The 16,519-nt window shown below is 38.7% G+C and overlaps 1 protein-coding gene across 1 annotated transcript; it reads right to left on the bottom strand.

Moving 5' to 3' along the window:
- Positions 1 to 13,359: 13,359 nt before the first annotated feature.
- On the bottom strand, positions 13,360 to 15,996 carry TLR1 (toll like receptor 1). The gene has a single exon (XM_065877865.1). The coding sequence runs from the start codon at positions 15,933 to 15,935 to the stop codon at positions 13,545 to 13,547; it is 2,391 nt and encodes a 796-aa protein (XP_065733937.1). The 5' UTR covers positions 15,936 to 15,996; the 3' UTR covers positions 13,360 to 13,544.
- Between the last annotated feature and the right edge of the window lie 523 nt (positions 15,997 to 16,519).

Raw genomic sequence — 16,519 nt, 5'->3', positions numbered from 1 at the left:
CAGTCTGCTCTTCTGCCCACCTAAACATATACAAACATGTCTACATTCACATACACATGAAGTCAGGTGCTGGATGCATGCCCGTCGGAAATATTGGAGAGAGTGTTGTTAGCTTGTTGGATAAGCTCTAAAATTTCTTTCATCTCAGAAATCCTCAAACGACTCTGATCGGTACACATATTCTATACAGCCCTCTCAAGAAAAAATAATCACTTGGGGTTTTTCATGTCCAAAGACATATTCTTCCCTTTCTCATAGCCCAACATTTTTAAACATTCTACACTCTCAGTGAATGGGGAAGTTTCTTTACTTATTTTTTTTTTTTTTTTTTTTTTTTGCGGTACACGGGCCTCTCACTGTTGTGGCCTCTTCCGTTGCAGAGCACAGGCTCCGGACGCGCAGGCTCAGCGGCCATGGCTCACGGGCCTAGCCGCTCCGCAGCATGTGGGATCTTCCCGGACCGGGGCACGAACCCGCGTCCCCTGCATCGGCAGGCGGACTCTCAACCACTGCGCCACCAGGGAAGCCCTCTTTACTTATTTTTAATTTCCAGAAACAAGTCAAGCCAAGTTAGAGAGTAGTATTCTGTGTCGTCATCATCATCATCGTTGTGATCGCTATAGCTTGCATTCTTCCTAAGTGCAGAAAGTATTGCAAATAAGATATTGGCTAATCCTCACTACAAAAGACATAGAACATATATATGATTCCCATTTGACAGATGATGAATCTGGTTCAGTCAGAATAAGAAACTTGCCCAAGGCCATCATCTGGTAAGAGTTGGAGTCAAGATTTAAAACTGAGTCTAGGGACTTCCCTGGTGGTCCAGTGGCTAAGACTCCGTGCTCCCAATGCAGGGAGCCTGGGTTCGATCCCTGGTCAGGGAACTAGATCTCACATGATGCAACTAAGAGTTTGCATGCCACAACTGAGATATCCTGCATGCCGCAACTAAAGATCCCACATGCCACAACTAAGACCCAATGCAGCCAAATAAATATTTTTAAAAAATAAATAAAACTGAGTCTATCTGGCTCCAAAGCCCACAGTATTCACTACTTCAGGTACCTAAGAGTTTGTATACTATTTCCTCTGCCTTCACTTGGAATTTCTAAAATCTTTAAATCCTTATTTGCAATTAGCAGTAAGAATAGTATGCTCACAACCATATGTGCTGATATCTTTGGCTGGGAATTTTTTTTTTTTTTTTTTTGCGGTACGCGGACCTCTCACTGTTGTGGGCTGTCCCGTTGCGGAGCACAGACTCCGGACGCTCAGGCTCAGCGGCTCCGTTTTCCTTCCTTTTTTTCCCCCTCTCCTCTTACTCTGGGCTTCAGAGATATGTGCCCTGATATCCCTCCACCTCGCCGCCCCCCCCCACATACTCAGTCATTCAGTCACTCACATACATTTCTTCCCTTATGCCTTCCCCTGAGTTTAGACTTCTACCTGCCGTATTTCTGCCTTCATATAAAATTTGCAACGAACAGAGAGCTTTGGGTTACCTCAAGTGGATGGAGGTTTATTTTAAAGATAAAGCTCTTGCAGTCTAGCACATAGTCTAGTATGAAACATATGTTATTTGGGTAGAGCTCCTCTAGTTTAGTTATAAGTATCAGTAAGAGAAAATAGTGACAGAAGTTTTTTTCTGAATGTCTAAAAAACAAATATAAGTGAATAAAATTCTCACATGGTTAGGAAATTCAAATCATTTGTCATTCATTTACTCAGTGAGTATAAGGAGGGGAGAAATTTTTAATTCAAACAAATAAGCAGTGGAAACCTAATAATTTTGCAGAGATTTGGTACTTTATTACCAAGGACTATAGCAGCATTGTCCAATAGAATATAGAAAGAATGCAGGTCACACAAGTAACTTTAAATTATCTAGTAAACATGTTTAAAATGACAAAAAGAAATTGGTGAAATTAATTTTGATTATATATTTTATTTTTTCCATTATATCAAAATGTTCGTATGTAACAGAAAAAAAAAACTACTAACAAAATAGTGTACGTTCTTTTCTCATAGAATGTCTTAGAAATATGATGTGTATTTTACACTTACAGCGCATTTCAATTCAGATTTGCCACATTTTAAGAACTCAGCAGTCACACATGGCTAGTGGCTACCACGTTGAACAGATAGGGCTAGAGTCTTAAGTTAATAAATGGCCATCCTACAACTAACCAACAAACTGGAACTCTAATTCGCCACAAAATATCTTGGTAATGCCAAATATTGCTATTGCTCATTTCCTCATGTCCCTGATTCCAGCTCCTTCTCCCTTTCTCATCTGACCCTGTTCACTCTGCAAATGATCCTGTTCTAGAAACATCTATCAGGAACTGTGTCCTCAGAAATTATCCCAAAGCCTTTAGGGGCAAGAAAGGGAAAAAAATCTATATAGGTATATAGATAGATATTTTGGACTGGGGAGAGAAGAGAGAGGATAAGCAAAGACTAAAGAAATATTAAAGAGGAAAAGAGAGAAAAATGGAAGGTTTGGAAAAGCCAGAAGGACAGCAGATTTAAAAAGGAAAAATCAAAGAGCTGGGAGAAAGAATGGAGGACAAGAAAATGGAGGAAATGAGGATGGAAGGCAAGGGACAGGAAAGAAGAGAGACCAAAAGAAGGGAGGAAATAAAATATATAGGTTAAAGAAGGGAGTGGCAAAGGAGCACAGTAGAGAAGGAAAGAGGAAAGTCTAGATTTCTCATTCAGGTGCTAATTATTATTATAGCTTTATTAGTGAGTTGCTTGGCGTTTATCTTAGACAAAGTTATAGAGAAATTCAATGATGTATTGGTTGGCCAAAAAGTTCGTTCGTGTTTTCCATGTTAAACCCGAACTAACTTTTTGGCCAACCCAATAAAAAACATCCTATAAGACACGTCAGCGTAGGACTCTCCCTGGATTTCCTTGTTTGCATCCAAACCACATGCCACTGTTTTGGCTGAATATGAAAAAATTACACACTGAATCATGCTTACTAAGATATGTTCCAAAACATCCACTGGTCTGCTAGAGCCAGCTTACTCCAGCTCATGAGAGCCAATTTTTAATTTTCAAGAATTTGGTGGACTTCCCTGGTAGTTAAGAATCCTCCTGCCAATGCAGCAGACACAGGTTCGAGCCCTGGTCCAGGAAGATCCCACATGCTGCAGAGCACCTAAGTCTGTGCACCACAACTACTGAGCCCACATGCCACAACTACTGACGCCCGCGTGCCTAGAGCCCGTGCTCTGCAACAAGAGAAACCACCACAATGAGAAGCCTGTGCACCACAACAAAGAGTAGCCCCTGCTCGCCACAACTAGAGAAAGCCCGCGTGCAGCAACGAAGACCCAACGCAGCCAAAAATAAATTAAAAATATAATAAACAAATTTTTAAAAAATTAAATTGTATATACTTGCAATTAAGTAAACTATATTAAAAACAAACGTAATAAGTACTCAAAACCCATCACTTCCTAATTATTTTACTATATATTTACTATTATTATGCTTTTGATGTTATTTACATCTGTAGTATCTGTCTGGTGGAAATATACACAGTGGTATATTGCTGGTACATCTCCTTCCAACCCCACCTTTAGTGACATCATATTGGTACCTTGAAAATGACCACACTGAGAGTATTTACACCATGAAATTGGCAAAAATTATAAATCAGGACTTTGTTTTGTTAATTTTCTGGAATTATTTTTGGAGAATCTGTTGTTAAACATTTACCAGCACACCACTGCCTCTGGTATCATCTATATCTAGCAAAAAAAAAGAAAAGAAAGGAAATCATTTCTCTAACTCAATGGTTAACTCTTTAAAAAAGTTATCTCTTACTTTTGGTTAAATCATGTTCAGTGTTTACATTCTTGTGGTATGTAAATATTGGGGCACAGCTGAAAACTACATTGTATACTATGATTACGACTCCACGATTACACTTAAGTCTGACTTGTAGTTGCTGCCATTCTGCAACGTCCTTGCCCCTCTCTCCTCTGTTAGATTTATTAGATTGTCTGTTTCCTGGAATGCGTGGCATCTTCTTTCTTGATTTTCACCTATTGTAGTGGAACACATCTTCCCATAGTCTCCTAAGAAAGAGTGCTTTGACGGTTAATTTGGAGAAAGAACGTAAATGTGCTGCCTCATATTTGGTTGATTGTTTGGCTGGGTCTAAATTTCTGAGTTGCAAATAATTTTCTCACGTAATTTTGGAGATTTTTCTATTTTCTAGCTTATAGTATTGTATTGAGAAGTGCAATGCCATTTTGATTTCTGTTTCCTTGTACATGCTTCCTCCCTTTCTCTCTCTCCCCCCACTACCTCCCTCCCCTCCTCTCCTCTCCATCTCGCCCTCCCTCACCCCCAATCCTACCTGCCCTCTCATTCTTTCTTTCTATGGAAGTTTTTAGAATCTTGTCCTTGGTGTTCAAAAATTTCAAGGGAAAGTGCCTTATTCCTTTCATTTTGCTGGGCACGGTTTGGAGATGCAGGTCCTCCCGTGGAATTTCTCAATTTTATTTCTTGGATAATGTCTTCCCCTCCATTTTCTCTTTCTGGAACACCCATTAGATGGATGTTGACCTCCTGATTTAGCTCTTTTTTTCTTTTAATTTATTTTATTTTATTTTTGGCTGCATTGGGTCTTCGCTGCTGCGTGCGGGCTTTCTTTAGTTGTGGTGAGCAGGGGCTACTCTTCGTTGTGGTGCATGGGCTTCTCATTGTGGTGGCTTCTCTTGTTGTGGAGCACAGGCTCTAGGCATGCAAGCTCAGTAGTTGTGGCATGCGGGCTCAGTAGTTGTGGCTCACGGGCTCTAGAGCACAGGCTCAGTAGTTGTGGCGTACAGGATTAGTTGCTCTGCGGCATGTGGGATCTTCCCGGACCAGGGCTCGAACCTGTGTCCCCTGCATTGACAGGTGGATTCTTAACCACTGCGCCACCAGGGAAGCCCCCGGATTTAGCTCTTATTTCTTTTTTTTTTTCTCTTGCATTCGCAATTTATCTGTTTGTTCTAATTCCTTAGAAATTCCCTTAGTGTATTTTCCAATGTTTCAATTTATTTGGGGGAGAGGACTATCATATTTAAGTTCTAAGAAGTCCCTGTATCTTCAAATTGTCTTGAAAGAGAGGTGAACATCCTCATGGGCCTGATGTGACCACATCATCAACATGCAGCACTCCTGTCCCCTGACTCTCAAAGGCATGGTGCCGTGGACCTTGTTGATTAACTTTGATAATGGATTTTTATTAAGGGTAGTCATCCACTTGTGTGTAGGTGTTAACCTGGGGAATTCAAGAAGTGACTGTGTCCTAGTATGAGGATGAAGTCCATCAGAGAGCTCAGGAACAGCCAAGGAAGGCAGGGATGAGCTGGTCCAAAGTGTTGTGGAGACACAGGAAGAAAACAGTCCAGAAAGAGAGCATGCGAGGTAGCCAGGAAGTTCAGCACACCTCTGAAACCCTCAGGAGGGACAGATTTCCTGTCACTACAGAGGTTGGGGACTCAAATTGTTTAATTGAAAATAAAAGGAAGTGGTAATCCCACAACTAGAAACTTTGGCGACAATCGTGTTGCACTAATGAGGTTGAAGTTTTTCATGTGTTTCTTCTCTAACTGGATCCTATTTGGAGCTGTCCAGCTCATTGTCAATATATCAGTTGGGATCTTAGTGCTTTTCTGTTTTATCTTATTAGTTATTTCTATAACAAAGGAAAAGAGAATTTTATTTGTGATATTAGCTACTGGTTTACTTCCTAATTTATTATTTCCCCATTTGTCATTTTTAGTGGTTTTTATTTGTTTGCTTATTCATTTGCTTGTTTGTTAACATAGAGCTGTTTCCAGGGGTGTTTTTTTGTAGTCAAATTCTGTCCCTTTTATGATTTTCTTTAATCTTAGAAAGCCCAGGACAATCTAGACTGAACATGATCAGCAGCTCAGCTCCAGTTCCACATTTGGTGGCGTAAGATAATGAAGATAACAATAATTGCAATAATGATGATATCATTATAAGAGATAGCATTTATTGAACTTTTGCTTTGTGCCAGCCACTGTTCTTTGACATTACATATATTAACTCATCTAATGCTCCTAACAACATTATGAGACAGGTATTACTATTCCTATTTTACATCCAGGGTAACAAAGCAGAGAGGAATTACATAACCACTCAGGGTCACTAGAAGGAGGTGGAAGAGGCAGAATCCAGGCTGGGGTAGCCTGTCTGAGGAGTGTTCCTCCTACCCACTGTGCACCTCCAGCCCTAGAGTGAGTAGCCAGACCCTGACTTTCCACACATTATACATCTGGTTTCTTAACAATCCTATAAGAGAGGTATGGTTATTATGCCATTTTACAGATGAGGAAAAGGAGGCTGGAAGAGTTAAGGAATTCATCCAAGGACACAGAGTTATAGAGAAATTGAGCCAGGATTTAATTCCAGAATACTTATCTGCAGAACCCAGCTTCATAACCTTTATTCTCTGCTGCTTTCACCTCTAATGGAGACCTAGTTTTGTTCTCCTAAACCCCATTTCCTTTCTTTGTTGGTTGTAAAAATTTTAAGTACAGAAAAATGTAAAAGCAAAAGCAAGCATCAAGCACAGGCAAGTGGTGATAATGTTTTTGTATATTTTCATCTAGACTTTTTTCTCTGCATATTTTTAACATATTGAAACCATCCTGTGCATACAATTTTGCATCCTATGTTTTTCATTTATATTGTAATATAAGCATTCTCTTATGTTAATAAAGAAAGACTTCCTATACCTTTTTCTAGTTTGTGGTAAAAAACACATAACACAAAATTTACCATCTTAACTGTATATACTACTTTTAATAATTGTAAAATACATCACTAAATGAGCCCAGCACATCCTTCCATTGTTGGAAATTTGAAGTGCTTCAAATTTTTCAGTTAACAATGACTCTGCAATTAACCTATTTGTAAAGAAATATTTGTCCACATTTCAACTTATTTCCTTAGGATGGATTTCTAGAAGTGGAATTACAGGTCAAAGATCATGAATATATATATATATATACACGTACATATATATGTATATATATATATACACACACACACACACACACACATATATATGTATACATATATATTCCAATTTAAATGCCCATTCCCTTGCAGTCTTGTTAATATAACAAGCTGATAAAAATGGAACTATTTTAATTTCAATGTTGTCGAGCACCCTGCAGTGAAGTGTGAGACTAGATAACTGCAACCCTTTGCTGACTTCTAGCCAATAAAAAAGATTGGAAAGTCTGAGAGAAATTAAGGATTAGAAGAGGATTTTGGAGAGGGTTTTTGGTGTATTATGAACTCCCTCTTACCTCAATCCTAGGAAAAGGGGCTTCAAAAGAACCACTTGGAAAGTTGGCCATGTGAACTTTGCCCTTTGGGGGACGTATTGTAAACAGTCTTTAATTCATACCTGGAAATCTAAAGGTCTTGGCTAGCTACTCTAAAGGTACATTTTACAAATAATGAATTTAGGCTTAGAAAGTTAAAGTAAATTATCCAATGTCATTCATATATAAGTAATGGAGTTAGCATTAAAACCCAGACACTGCGAATCAGAGCTTGCTTATGTACCCAATCTGCAATGGTTTTTTCTTTTTTAATTAATTAATTAATTTATTTATTTTGGGCTGTGTTGGGTCTTCATTGCTGTGCACAGGCTTTCTCTAGTTGTGGTAAGCGGCGGTTACTCTTTGTTGTGGTGCACGGGCTTCTCATTGCAGTGGCTTCTCTTGTTATGGAGCACAGGCTCTAGGCGCATGGGCTTCAGTAGTTGTGGCATGTGGGCTCAGTAGTTGTGGCTTGCAGGCTCTAGAGCGCAGGCTCAGTAATTGTGGTGCACGGGCTGAGTTGCTCCATGGCATGTGGGATCTTCCTGGACCAGGGATCGAACCCATGTCCCCTGAACTGTCAGGCAGATTCTTAACCATGGTGCCACCAGGGAAGTCCCTGCAATGTTTATTCTCCTTTACCTGTGACATCTTTCTTACTTTCCTTACTATATATTTATTCACATTTTGAACTGATTCTTCATCTCCCAACTTTGAATTCTTGAGCAGGAGATTCCACAAATACAATTTCAAGCTCCAAGGGGCCTCCTTAAGACCACTTATGAGATCAGATATTTACATATAGGATTGATCTAACTTCTCAAAATCTTGAGTTTGTTAAATAAACTTTAACTGACTTTATAACTCCCTTTAAGGGTTTTTTTTAGACTTGCAATATGTAATGGGTTGAATTGTGTTCCCCAAAATTCACTTGTTGAAGTCCTAAACCCCCGTGCCTCAGAATGTGACCTTATTTGGAAACAGAATCATGTATATTATATTAGTTAAGATGGGGTTGTTAGGATGGCCCTAAGCCAATATGATTGGTGTCCTTATACAAAAGGGAAATTTGGACACAAACAGGCATAGAGGGAAACCCATGCAAAGAAACACAGAGAGAGACAGTCATCTGTAAGCCAAGGGGAAGAGGCCTGGAGTAGATCCCTCCGTCCCTCAAAAGGAACCAACCCTGCCAACAACTCGATATTGGACTTCTAGCCTCCAGAACTGTGATACAATAAAATTCTATTGTTTAGGCTACCCAGATTTGGAGCCCTAGCAAACTGATATACAACTAGTACTGAACAATTGAAACTTGGTTATGAAATCTTGAAGTTCAATACAGGAAGGGCATTCATCCTAGAGAAAACAGGAAAATCCAGTTCTAACAACTGTTGCAACTTCCATTACAGAACGAGATGTTTCATACATTTTAGCATATATTTCATGGTTTTAAGTTGCTTTCTATTATAAATGAAATATAAATGATGACTTTCCTGTAGCCCTAAATTTTAACTCCATAGCTTGACTTTGAGACCCTTGACAATATGATCTTAATCTAACTTGCCATGCTTATATCTCACTGTTGTTTTTCATAAACTTCATGGTCCAGTCAAATTAAGACACCAGTCCCAGAATAGGCCTGGGTATTCCTGTGTCTTCTCCACATCTTTCTACTTAGAATGGCCTTTTCATTCTTCATAATTACACATTGAAAAATCCAACAGTCTTCTTTCAAGGCCCAGTGGAAAAACCGTCACTCCTAAGATTTTTTTCACTCAATCTAAATGGTCTCTGAACTTCCATTTATGTTTTTGTTTCATTATTTTTATTTTAGTTATCTGCATACATGTAATGTCCTCTGATTGACTGTAAGTTTTTTAGGGCAAGAAACAACTAGCACAGGTTAAGTGTTACGTGGGTTTCTCCTCCCAAAAGTGAAGACTCAGACAAGAGCATTGTGTGTGGGTCATTTGTTCTGAAGACGTAATCTCAGGGCTCAAGGGTGAGGAGACTGAGAAGAATGAAACAAGGAAGAATGGAAAGCCAAGCCAAGAGTAAGTTATTGAGCTGGTTACTCCTGTGGGCAAGTAAGTTTCAATCCCATGGGGGATTCTGAGGAATGGTCTAGACTATGCCTTATTTTTTTTACCCAAGAATAAAAGAAAAAGGAATATTTATCTAATGACTCCCATCCCTTTAGAAGTCAAGGATCTCTTCCCAGGGTATCTCTTGTACTTCCAGGTTTGTGCATAGACCAGAATAGCTGAACAGGCCTCTATAAACATCCTGTAGAGTGGTATTAGTGACATCATGGGGCATAAAGTGAGAAGTAGATGGTGCAGCTATGACAAGGTGCTGCCGGGCTACACCTGCCTAGCACTGGCTGCCAGAGTAAGAGTCTCTAGAGACTGACTGATGAGTATGGAAAATAGCTGATATCATAAAGCTGGGGAATAAAGTCTGATAAAGCCCATTCCTTGCACTGCTCCAATCTGCTCATGCCCTATTTTAATAGTTTCCCCAAAGACAGGGATGCCGTGTATAGAAGCAGTACACATCAACTATATTCCTCCCTCTGATCAAAAGAGCAAAGGCTCTCCTGCAGGCTAGTTCAGACAACTAGAATCTTAACAAGATATCCAGCCACAGAAAACCAGACTCATTTTCCATTTGGCCTGAAGTGCAACACACTCTTGGTTTGTGACCCTGAGACAAGTATTCTACTGCAAGTAGTTTATTTCAGAGGTGTTCCCAGGAAACATCCTTGGAGGAATGAGGATATGAAATAAAAATAGAAAAGCAGCCAATAAAGTCATTTCTACCATAGAGAATCAGAATTCCATCCTACTGGGGGATTCAGGGAGAATGTAAAGTAGATCCCAGGTTTATCTCCCCCCAAATGGGTGAGAAAGTTGTGGTATTTATCTGTCAATTCCTTTCTGGCATTGGTTGATGGCTGCTTCCAAGGACAACTTCCAGCACTTCTGAATTTCCCTTTGTGTGGACTAAGTGGCTTCTCATGGCCAAGAAGAAAATCCTTCAGGCAAAGAGTGTCCAGTATTAGCAATAAACAGCCTTCAACATGCAGAGGCAAATGCTGACTGAAAATGAGGAGGACACCAATAGCTTTAGAAATCTGCTTTAGAAAACCAGCTACAAGTATAAAATGCATGGAGTTTTCTAACATTGACCCTGGCACAAAGGGACATTTATCAACTGAAGTTGTTTGAATAGGTGCTTCTCTTGATTACATGATAAATTCAATGAATTCAGTCCTACCAAAGAAATAGGTGAATCCTGATGAATATAGATGCAAAAATCCACAACAAAATACTAGCAAACAGAATCCAACAACACATTAAAAGGATCATACACCATGATCACGTGGGATTTATCACAGGGATGCAAGGATTCTTCAATATACACAAATCTATCAATGTGAAAACCATATTAACAAATTGAAGAATAAAAATCATATGATCATCTCAATAGATGAAGAAAAAGCTTCTGACAAAATTCAACACCCATTTATGATAAAAACTCTCCAGAAAGTGGGCATAGAGGGGACTTACCTCAACATAATAAAGGCCATATACGACAAACCCACAGCAAACATCATTCTCAATGGTGAAAAACTGAAAGCATTTCCTCCAAGATCAGAAGAACAAGACAAGAATGTCCACTCTCACCGCTATTATTCAACATAGATTTGGAAGTCCTAGCCATGGCAATCAAAGAAGAAAAAGAAATAAAGGAATAAAAATTGGAAAAGAAGAAGTAAAACTGTCACTGTTTGCAGATGACATGATACTATACATAGAGAATCCTAAAGATGCCACAAGAAAACTACTAGAGCTAATCAATGAATTTGGTAAAGTTGCAGGATACAAAAGTAATCCACAGAAATCTCTTATATTCCTATAAACTAATGATGAAAAATCTGAAACAGAAATTAAGGAAAGACTCCCATTTACCATTGCAACAAAAGAATAAAATACCTAGGAATAAACCTACCTAGGGAGGTAAAACACCTGTACTCAGAAAACTATTAGACACTGATGAAAGAAATTAAAGACAATACAAACAGATGGAGAGATATACCATGTTCTTGATTGGAAGAATCAACATTGTGAAAATAACTATACTACCTAAAGCAATCTACAGATGCAGTGAAATCCCTATCAAATTACCAATGGCATTTTTTACAGAACTAGAACAAAAAAATCTTAAAATTTGTATGGAGACACAAAAGACCCCGAATAGCCAAAGCAGTCTTGAGGGAAAAAAACGGAGTTGGAGGAATCAGACTCCCTGACTTCAGACTATACTACAAAGCTACAGTGATCAAGACAATATGGTACTGGCACAAAAACAGAAATATAGATCAATGGAACAGGATAGAAAGCCCAGAGATAAACCCACACGCCTATGGTCAACTAATCTATGACAAAGGAGGCAAGCATATACAATGGAGAAAAGACAGTCTCTTCAATAAGTGGTGCTGGGAAAACTGGACAGCTACATGTAAAAGAATGACATTAGAACACTCCCTAATGCCATACACAAAAATAAACTCAAAATGGATTAGAGACCTAAATGTAAGACTGGGCACTATAAAACTCTTAGAGAAAAACATAGGAAGAACACTCTTTGATATAAATCACAGCAAAATCTTTTTTGATTCACCTCCTAGAGTAATGGAAATAAGACCTAATGAAACTTAAAAGCTTTTGCAAAGCAAAGGAAACTACAAACAGGACGAAAAGACAACCCTCAGAATGGGAGAAAATATTTGCAAACGAATCAAAGGACAAAGGATTAATCTCCAAAATATATAAACAGCTTAAGCAGCTCACTATTAAAAAAACAAACAACCCAATCCAAAAATGGGCAGAAGACCTAAATAGACATTTCTCCAAAGAAGACATACAGATGGCCAGGAAGCACATGAAAAGCTGCTCAACATCACTAATCATTAGAGAAATGCAAATCAAAACTACCATAAGGGATCACCTCACACCAGTTAGAATGGGCATCATCAGAAAATCTACAAACAACAAATGCTGGAGAGGGTGTGGAGAAAAGGGAACCCTCTTACACTCTTGGTGGGAATGTAAATTGATACAGCCACTATGGAGAACAGTATGGAGGTTCCTTAAAAAACTGAAAATAGAATTACTATATGACCCAACAATCCCACTAGTGGGCATATACCCTGAGAAAACCATAATTCAAAAGGAGTCATGTACCACAATGTTCATTGCAGCTCTATTTACAATAGCCAGGAAATGGAAGCAACTTAAGTGTCCATCGACAGATGAATGGATAAAGAAGGTGTGGCACATATATACAATGGAATATTACTCAGCCATAAAACGAAATGAAAATGAGTTATTTGTAGTGAGGTAGATGGACCTAGAGACTGTCATACAGAGTGAAGTAAGTGAGAAAGAGAAGAACAAATACCGTATGCTAACACACATATACAAAATCTAAAAAAGAAAAAGAAAAGGTTCTGAAGAACCTAGGGGTAGGACAGGAATAAAGACGCAGATGTAGAGAATGGACTTGAGGACACGGGGAGGGGGAAAGGTAAGCTGGGATGAAGTGAGAGAGTGGCATGGACTTACATATACTACCAAATGTAAAATAGATAGCTAGTGGGAAGCAGCTGCATAGCACAGGGAGATCAGCTTGGTGCTTTGTGACCACCTAGAGGGGTGAGATAGGGAGGGTGGGAGGGAGACGCAAGAGGGAGGGGATATGGGGATATATGTATATATATAGCTGATTCTCTTTGTTATAAAGCAGAAACTAACATACCATTGTAAAGCAATTATACTCCAATAAAGATATTTTTAAAAAATAGGTAACTAATAAGAACCTGCTGTATAAAAAAATAAATTAAGTTAAATTCAAAAATACAAAAAAAAAGAATTAGGTGAATGACTCATGTGGTAGAAATTAACTGTTTAAAGAGAAATTATAACATTTCATCAAATTTATTACCACATATACATGGGGAACTGGGGCCTGAAAGGACATACCCATTTTTATCTACATCCTAAATTCAGAATCATGTTTATATCCATATTGATGCAAAATAAAGTCATTGATGGAGCTTCCAAAAGCAGCAACATTTTTTCCGAATGCAGCAGAGGAATATTTTTATATTTGTGTGTGATTTATTTCTTTTGCTTTGTCCATCAGTTTAATATTAATGGATGCTCTTAGATTAGCCCAAAAAAGTCTATGTTTGCTCTTCTCCTTGGGCCATTCCAAATAAGTTCTCTGGGCCATGAGAGCTTTGAGCTTGTGATAGCTGCTAGGAACAGAATACTGTGGAATGGGATCCAGCAAGATCAGGATTAAGTTATTAGATCCTTCACTGAAGAGATTGTGATGGGCAAAGTAGAGTTCATAATGGCACCACTCACTCTGGACAAAGTTGGGAGACAAAACAAAGATGCACTTGTAACTTTTCTCAATGCAGTTTATGATATTTTCCACGATGCTCTTGCCAGGAACAAAGTTTCTCTCATGGAGACAAATTTTTATATCTTCTTTTTCTAGGTTTGGTATTAACTCATTCTTCACCCAGGCAGAATCATGCCCACTATATGAAATAAACGCATGGAACTGGACAGTTCTTTGGAGTTCTTCTAAGGGTACATTCCTAGCCCTGTGCCGGGTCTGGGTCCACTGCCACACCATCCTGAGATACCAGGGCAGATCCAAGTAGATACAGAGGACAGTCACGGTAACAACCAATACCAGCCCAGGGACCCCAATGGTGACAATCAGCAGAGCTGTGTTGCAGGATAATTGAGATACATGGAAGTCCTTTAGTGGGGTTCCCTTATAGCTTTCTGGATAATCACACTTATAAGAATCAGGCCAACCCTCTACCACTTCACTTGATACTTGGCCTACACTTTGGATAAAGTCTCTTAACTCACATGTACATTGGAATGGATTGTTCCCTGCTTTTAGGGACCTAATCTTCTGGCAGCTCTGGAAGAAATCAGCTGATGGGTTGGAGACTGAATTATAGTCAATGATCAGTATGGAAAGGCTGCTAAAGGTACCACATCCAGGAAGGTGGGCTAAAGAATTGGAAGCAACATTGAGTTCTTGCAAAGTTTCTAGACTGGTGACATCTTTAGGGATGCTCCTTATTCTGTTATTGTGGAGATCAAGAACCTTGACCCTGGGGGGTAAACATCTGAAAACAGAGTCAGTAAGTGTATTTGACGACATATTTAAACTTAATAAACTTCTGGTCCAAGGGCAATTTCCTTCACTTTCATCATACTTTAGGGAATTCTGGCTAACATCCAATTGTTGTAGAGACTTCATCTCCTTGGTCATATGAACTATATTTGCAAGTTCTTTTAACTGATTCATTTGTAAACTGAGTGTCTTCAAATTAGCTAAGTTTGCACAGTTTCTAAAAACCATGTCTGTTAAGAGATTGTTGGAAAAATTCAAATACAGAAGTGGGCTAATTTGGGATGGGCAGACCATGTGGACCATGTGAGCAGCAGACACTGTGAGATGCTGGATGTTCATATTTGAAAGGGTTTTATAGATATAATCTTGTGGAAGACTGAACACTTCATTGACAACTTGGTGTATAGACAAGGCCTTCAGTGAAGTACCAGAATAATCAAACTCTCTGAAGCCAACGCGACCTTGTAGTTTCACATTTGAAATTGAGAAATAGTTGATGTTTGTATGCCAAACCAACTGGAGGATCATAAAGAAGGAATTCCAAGTTGTTTCAATGTTGTTTAAAGTAAGATTTGATAACCTTGAATTCTTTTGAAGTTTTGACAGAACATTTTGGAAAGAAGAACACCCATTATCATCTAGCACACATTTGATATTAGACAGTTCCAGACTTACGGCGGTGCTGACTGACACATCCAAAATAAAATGGAATTCATTTCTTGTGGGGAAAACAATGTGCAGACTCTGGGTGTTAAGGTCTCGAAGGCTCTCAGGGTCTTCTTTTTCCCCATATGTGTCTCCTAAGACCAGTAAAACCTTACTGATGTGCAAATAAGCAATCGGCAGCATGCTGGATTTTTGTAACTGTGTGGCACTCAACCCCAGAAATTCTAGTTGAGACATGTTGCCAAGCTCTTGGCATATGGGCAGAGCATCAAATGCATTAAATGAGAGGTCTAAGTGCTTGAGGTTCAGAGTAGGGTGGCAAGAAATCTTCTCCAGCTCGTTGTGGGACAAATCCAAGTATTCCAGTTCCTGGTTAAATCTGAAAACACTCATGTCAAGATACTGGATTCTATTATGAGAAATTATCAAAATCTTCAGCTTTGATAGTGATATGATGTCAGAAGTCCAAAGTTCAGAAATGTAGTTTTGTGATATATCTAAGATTGTTGTGTTCAGGGATAGGTCTTTGGGAACATGGGTAAGACCTGTTTTTGATCTGTCAACTAAAAATTCACTTTCATCAGATAACTGGGTTCTGATCTCAAGTATTAATATGAAGATGATGGCAAAATGGAAGATGCTAGAATTCGTTTTAGTCATTTTGTAACAGTAGACAATCCTAAGAGTAGTTGCTATTCTTCAGAGCATCTTGATACAGATACAGATCCTAGGGGGAAAAAAATCAACATTAACTGACTATTAAATTAGGCATGGCTGACATTAAACATTTTTTACTAGAGACTCATTAAATGAAGGCTACATTATTTGGAGTCACACAACCTGAAACCAGGAAAATGTACATATTTATAAACAATTATATTATCTCTAATCAAATAACTTTTAATATGGATATGTAATGGGTTGAATGGTGACCCTCCCCCCAAAAAAGATATGTCTGCCTCCTAACCATGTCCTAATCGCCTAACTGAATATTATCTAATTTAGAAAAAGGGTATTTGTAGAGATAATTAAGTTAAGAATCTTGAGAAGATCATCCTGGATTATCTAGGTGGTCTCTAAATCCAGTGACAATTATCCTCATAAGAGAAAGAGGGAGCATTATTTACAATAGCCAAGATATGGAAGTAACCTAAGCGTTCATCAGTAGACAAAAGATAAAGATGTGGTATACGTATACAATGGAATATTACCCAGCCGCTAAAAAAAAAAAAATGAAACCTTGC

This window comes from Phocoena phocoena, chromosome 5 (assembly GCF_963924675.1).
Source record: "Phocoena phocoena chromosome 5, mPhoPho1.1, whole genome shotgun sequence".
In the NCBI taxonomy this organism is placed as follows: domain Eukaryota; kingdom Metazoa; phylum Chordata; class Mammalia; order Artiodactyla; family Phocoenidae; genus Phocoena; species Phocoena phocoena.
This window is presented reverse-complemented; position numbering and strand designations above follow the sequence as displayed.

What these genes read in the sequence shown, in the direction of transcription:
- TLR1 (XM_065877865.1), bottom strand. Translation starts at nt 15,935, where the DNA reads ATGACTAAAACGAATTCTAGCATCTTCCATTTTGCCATCATCTTCATA.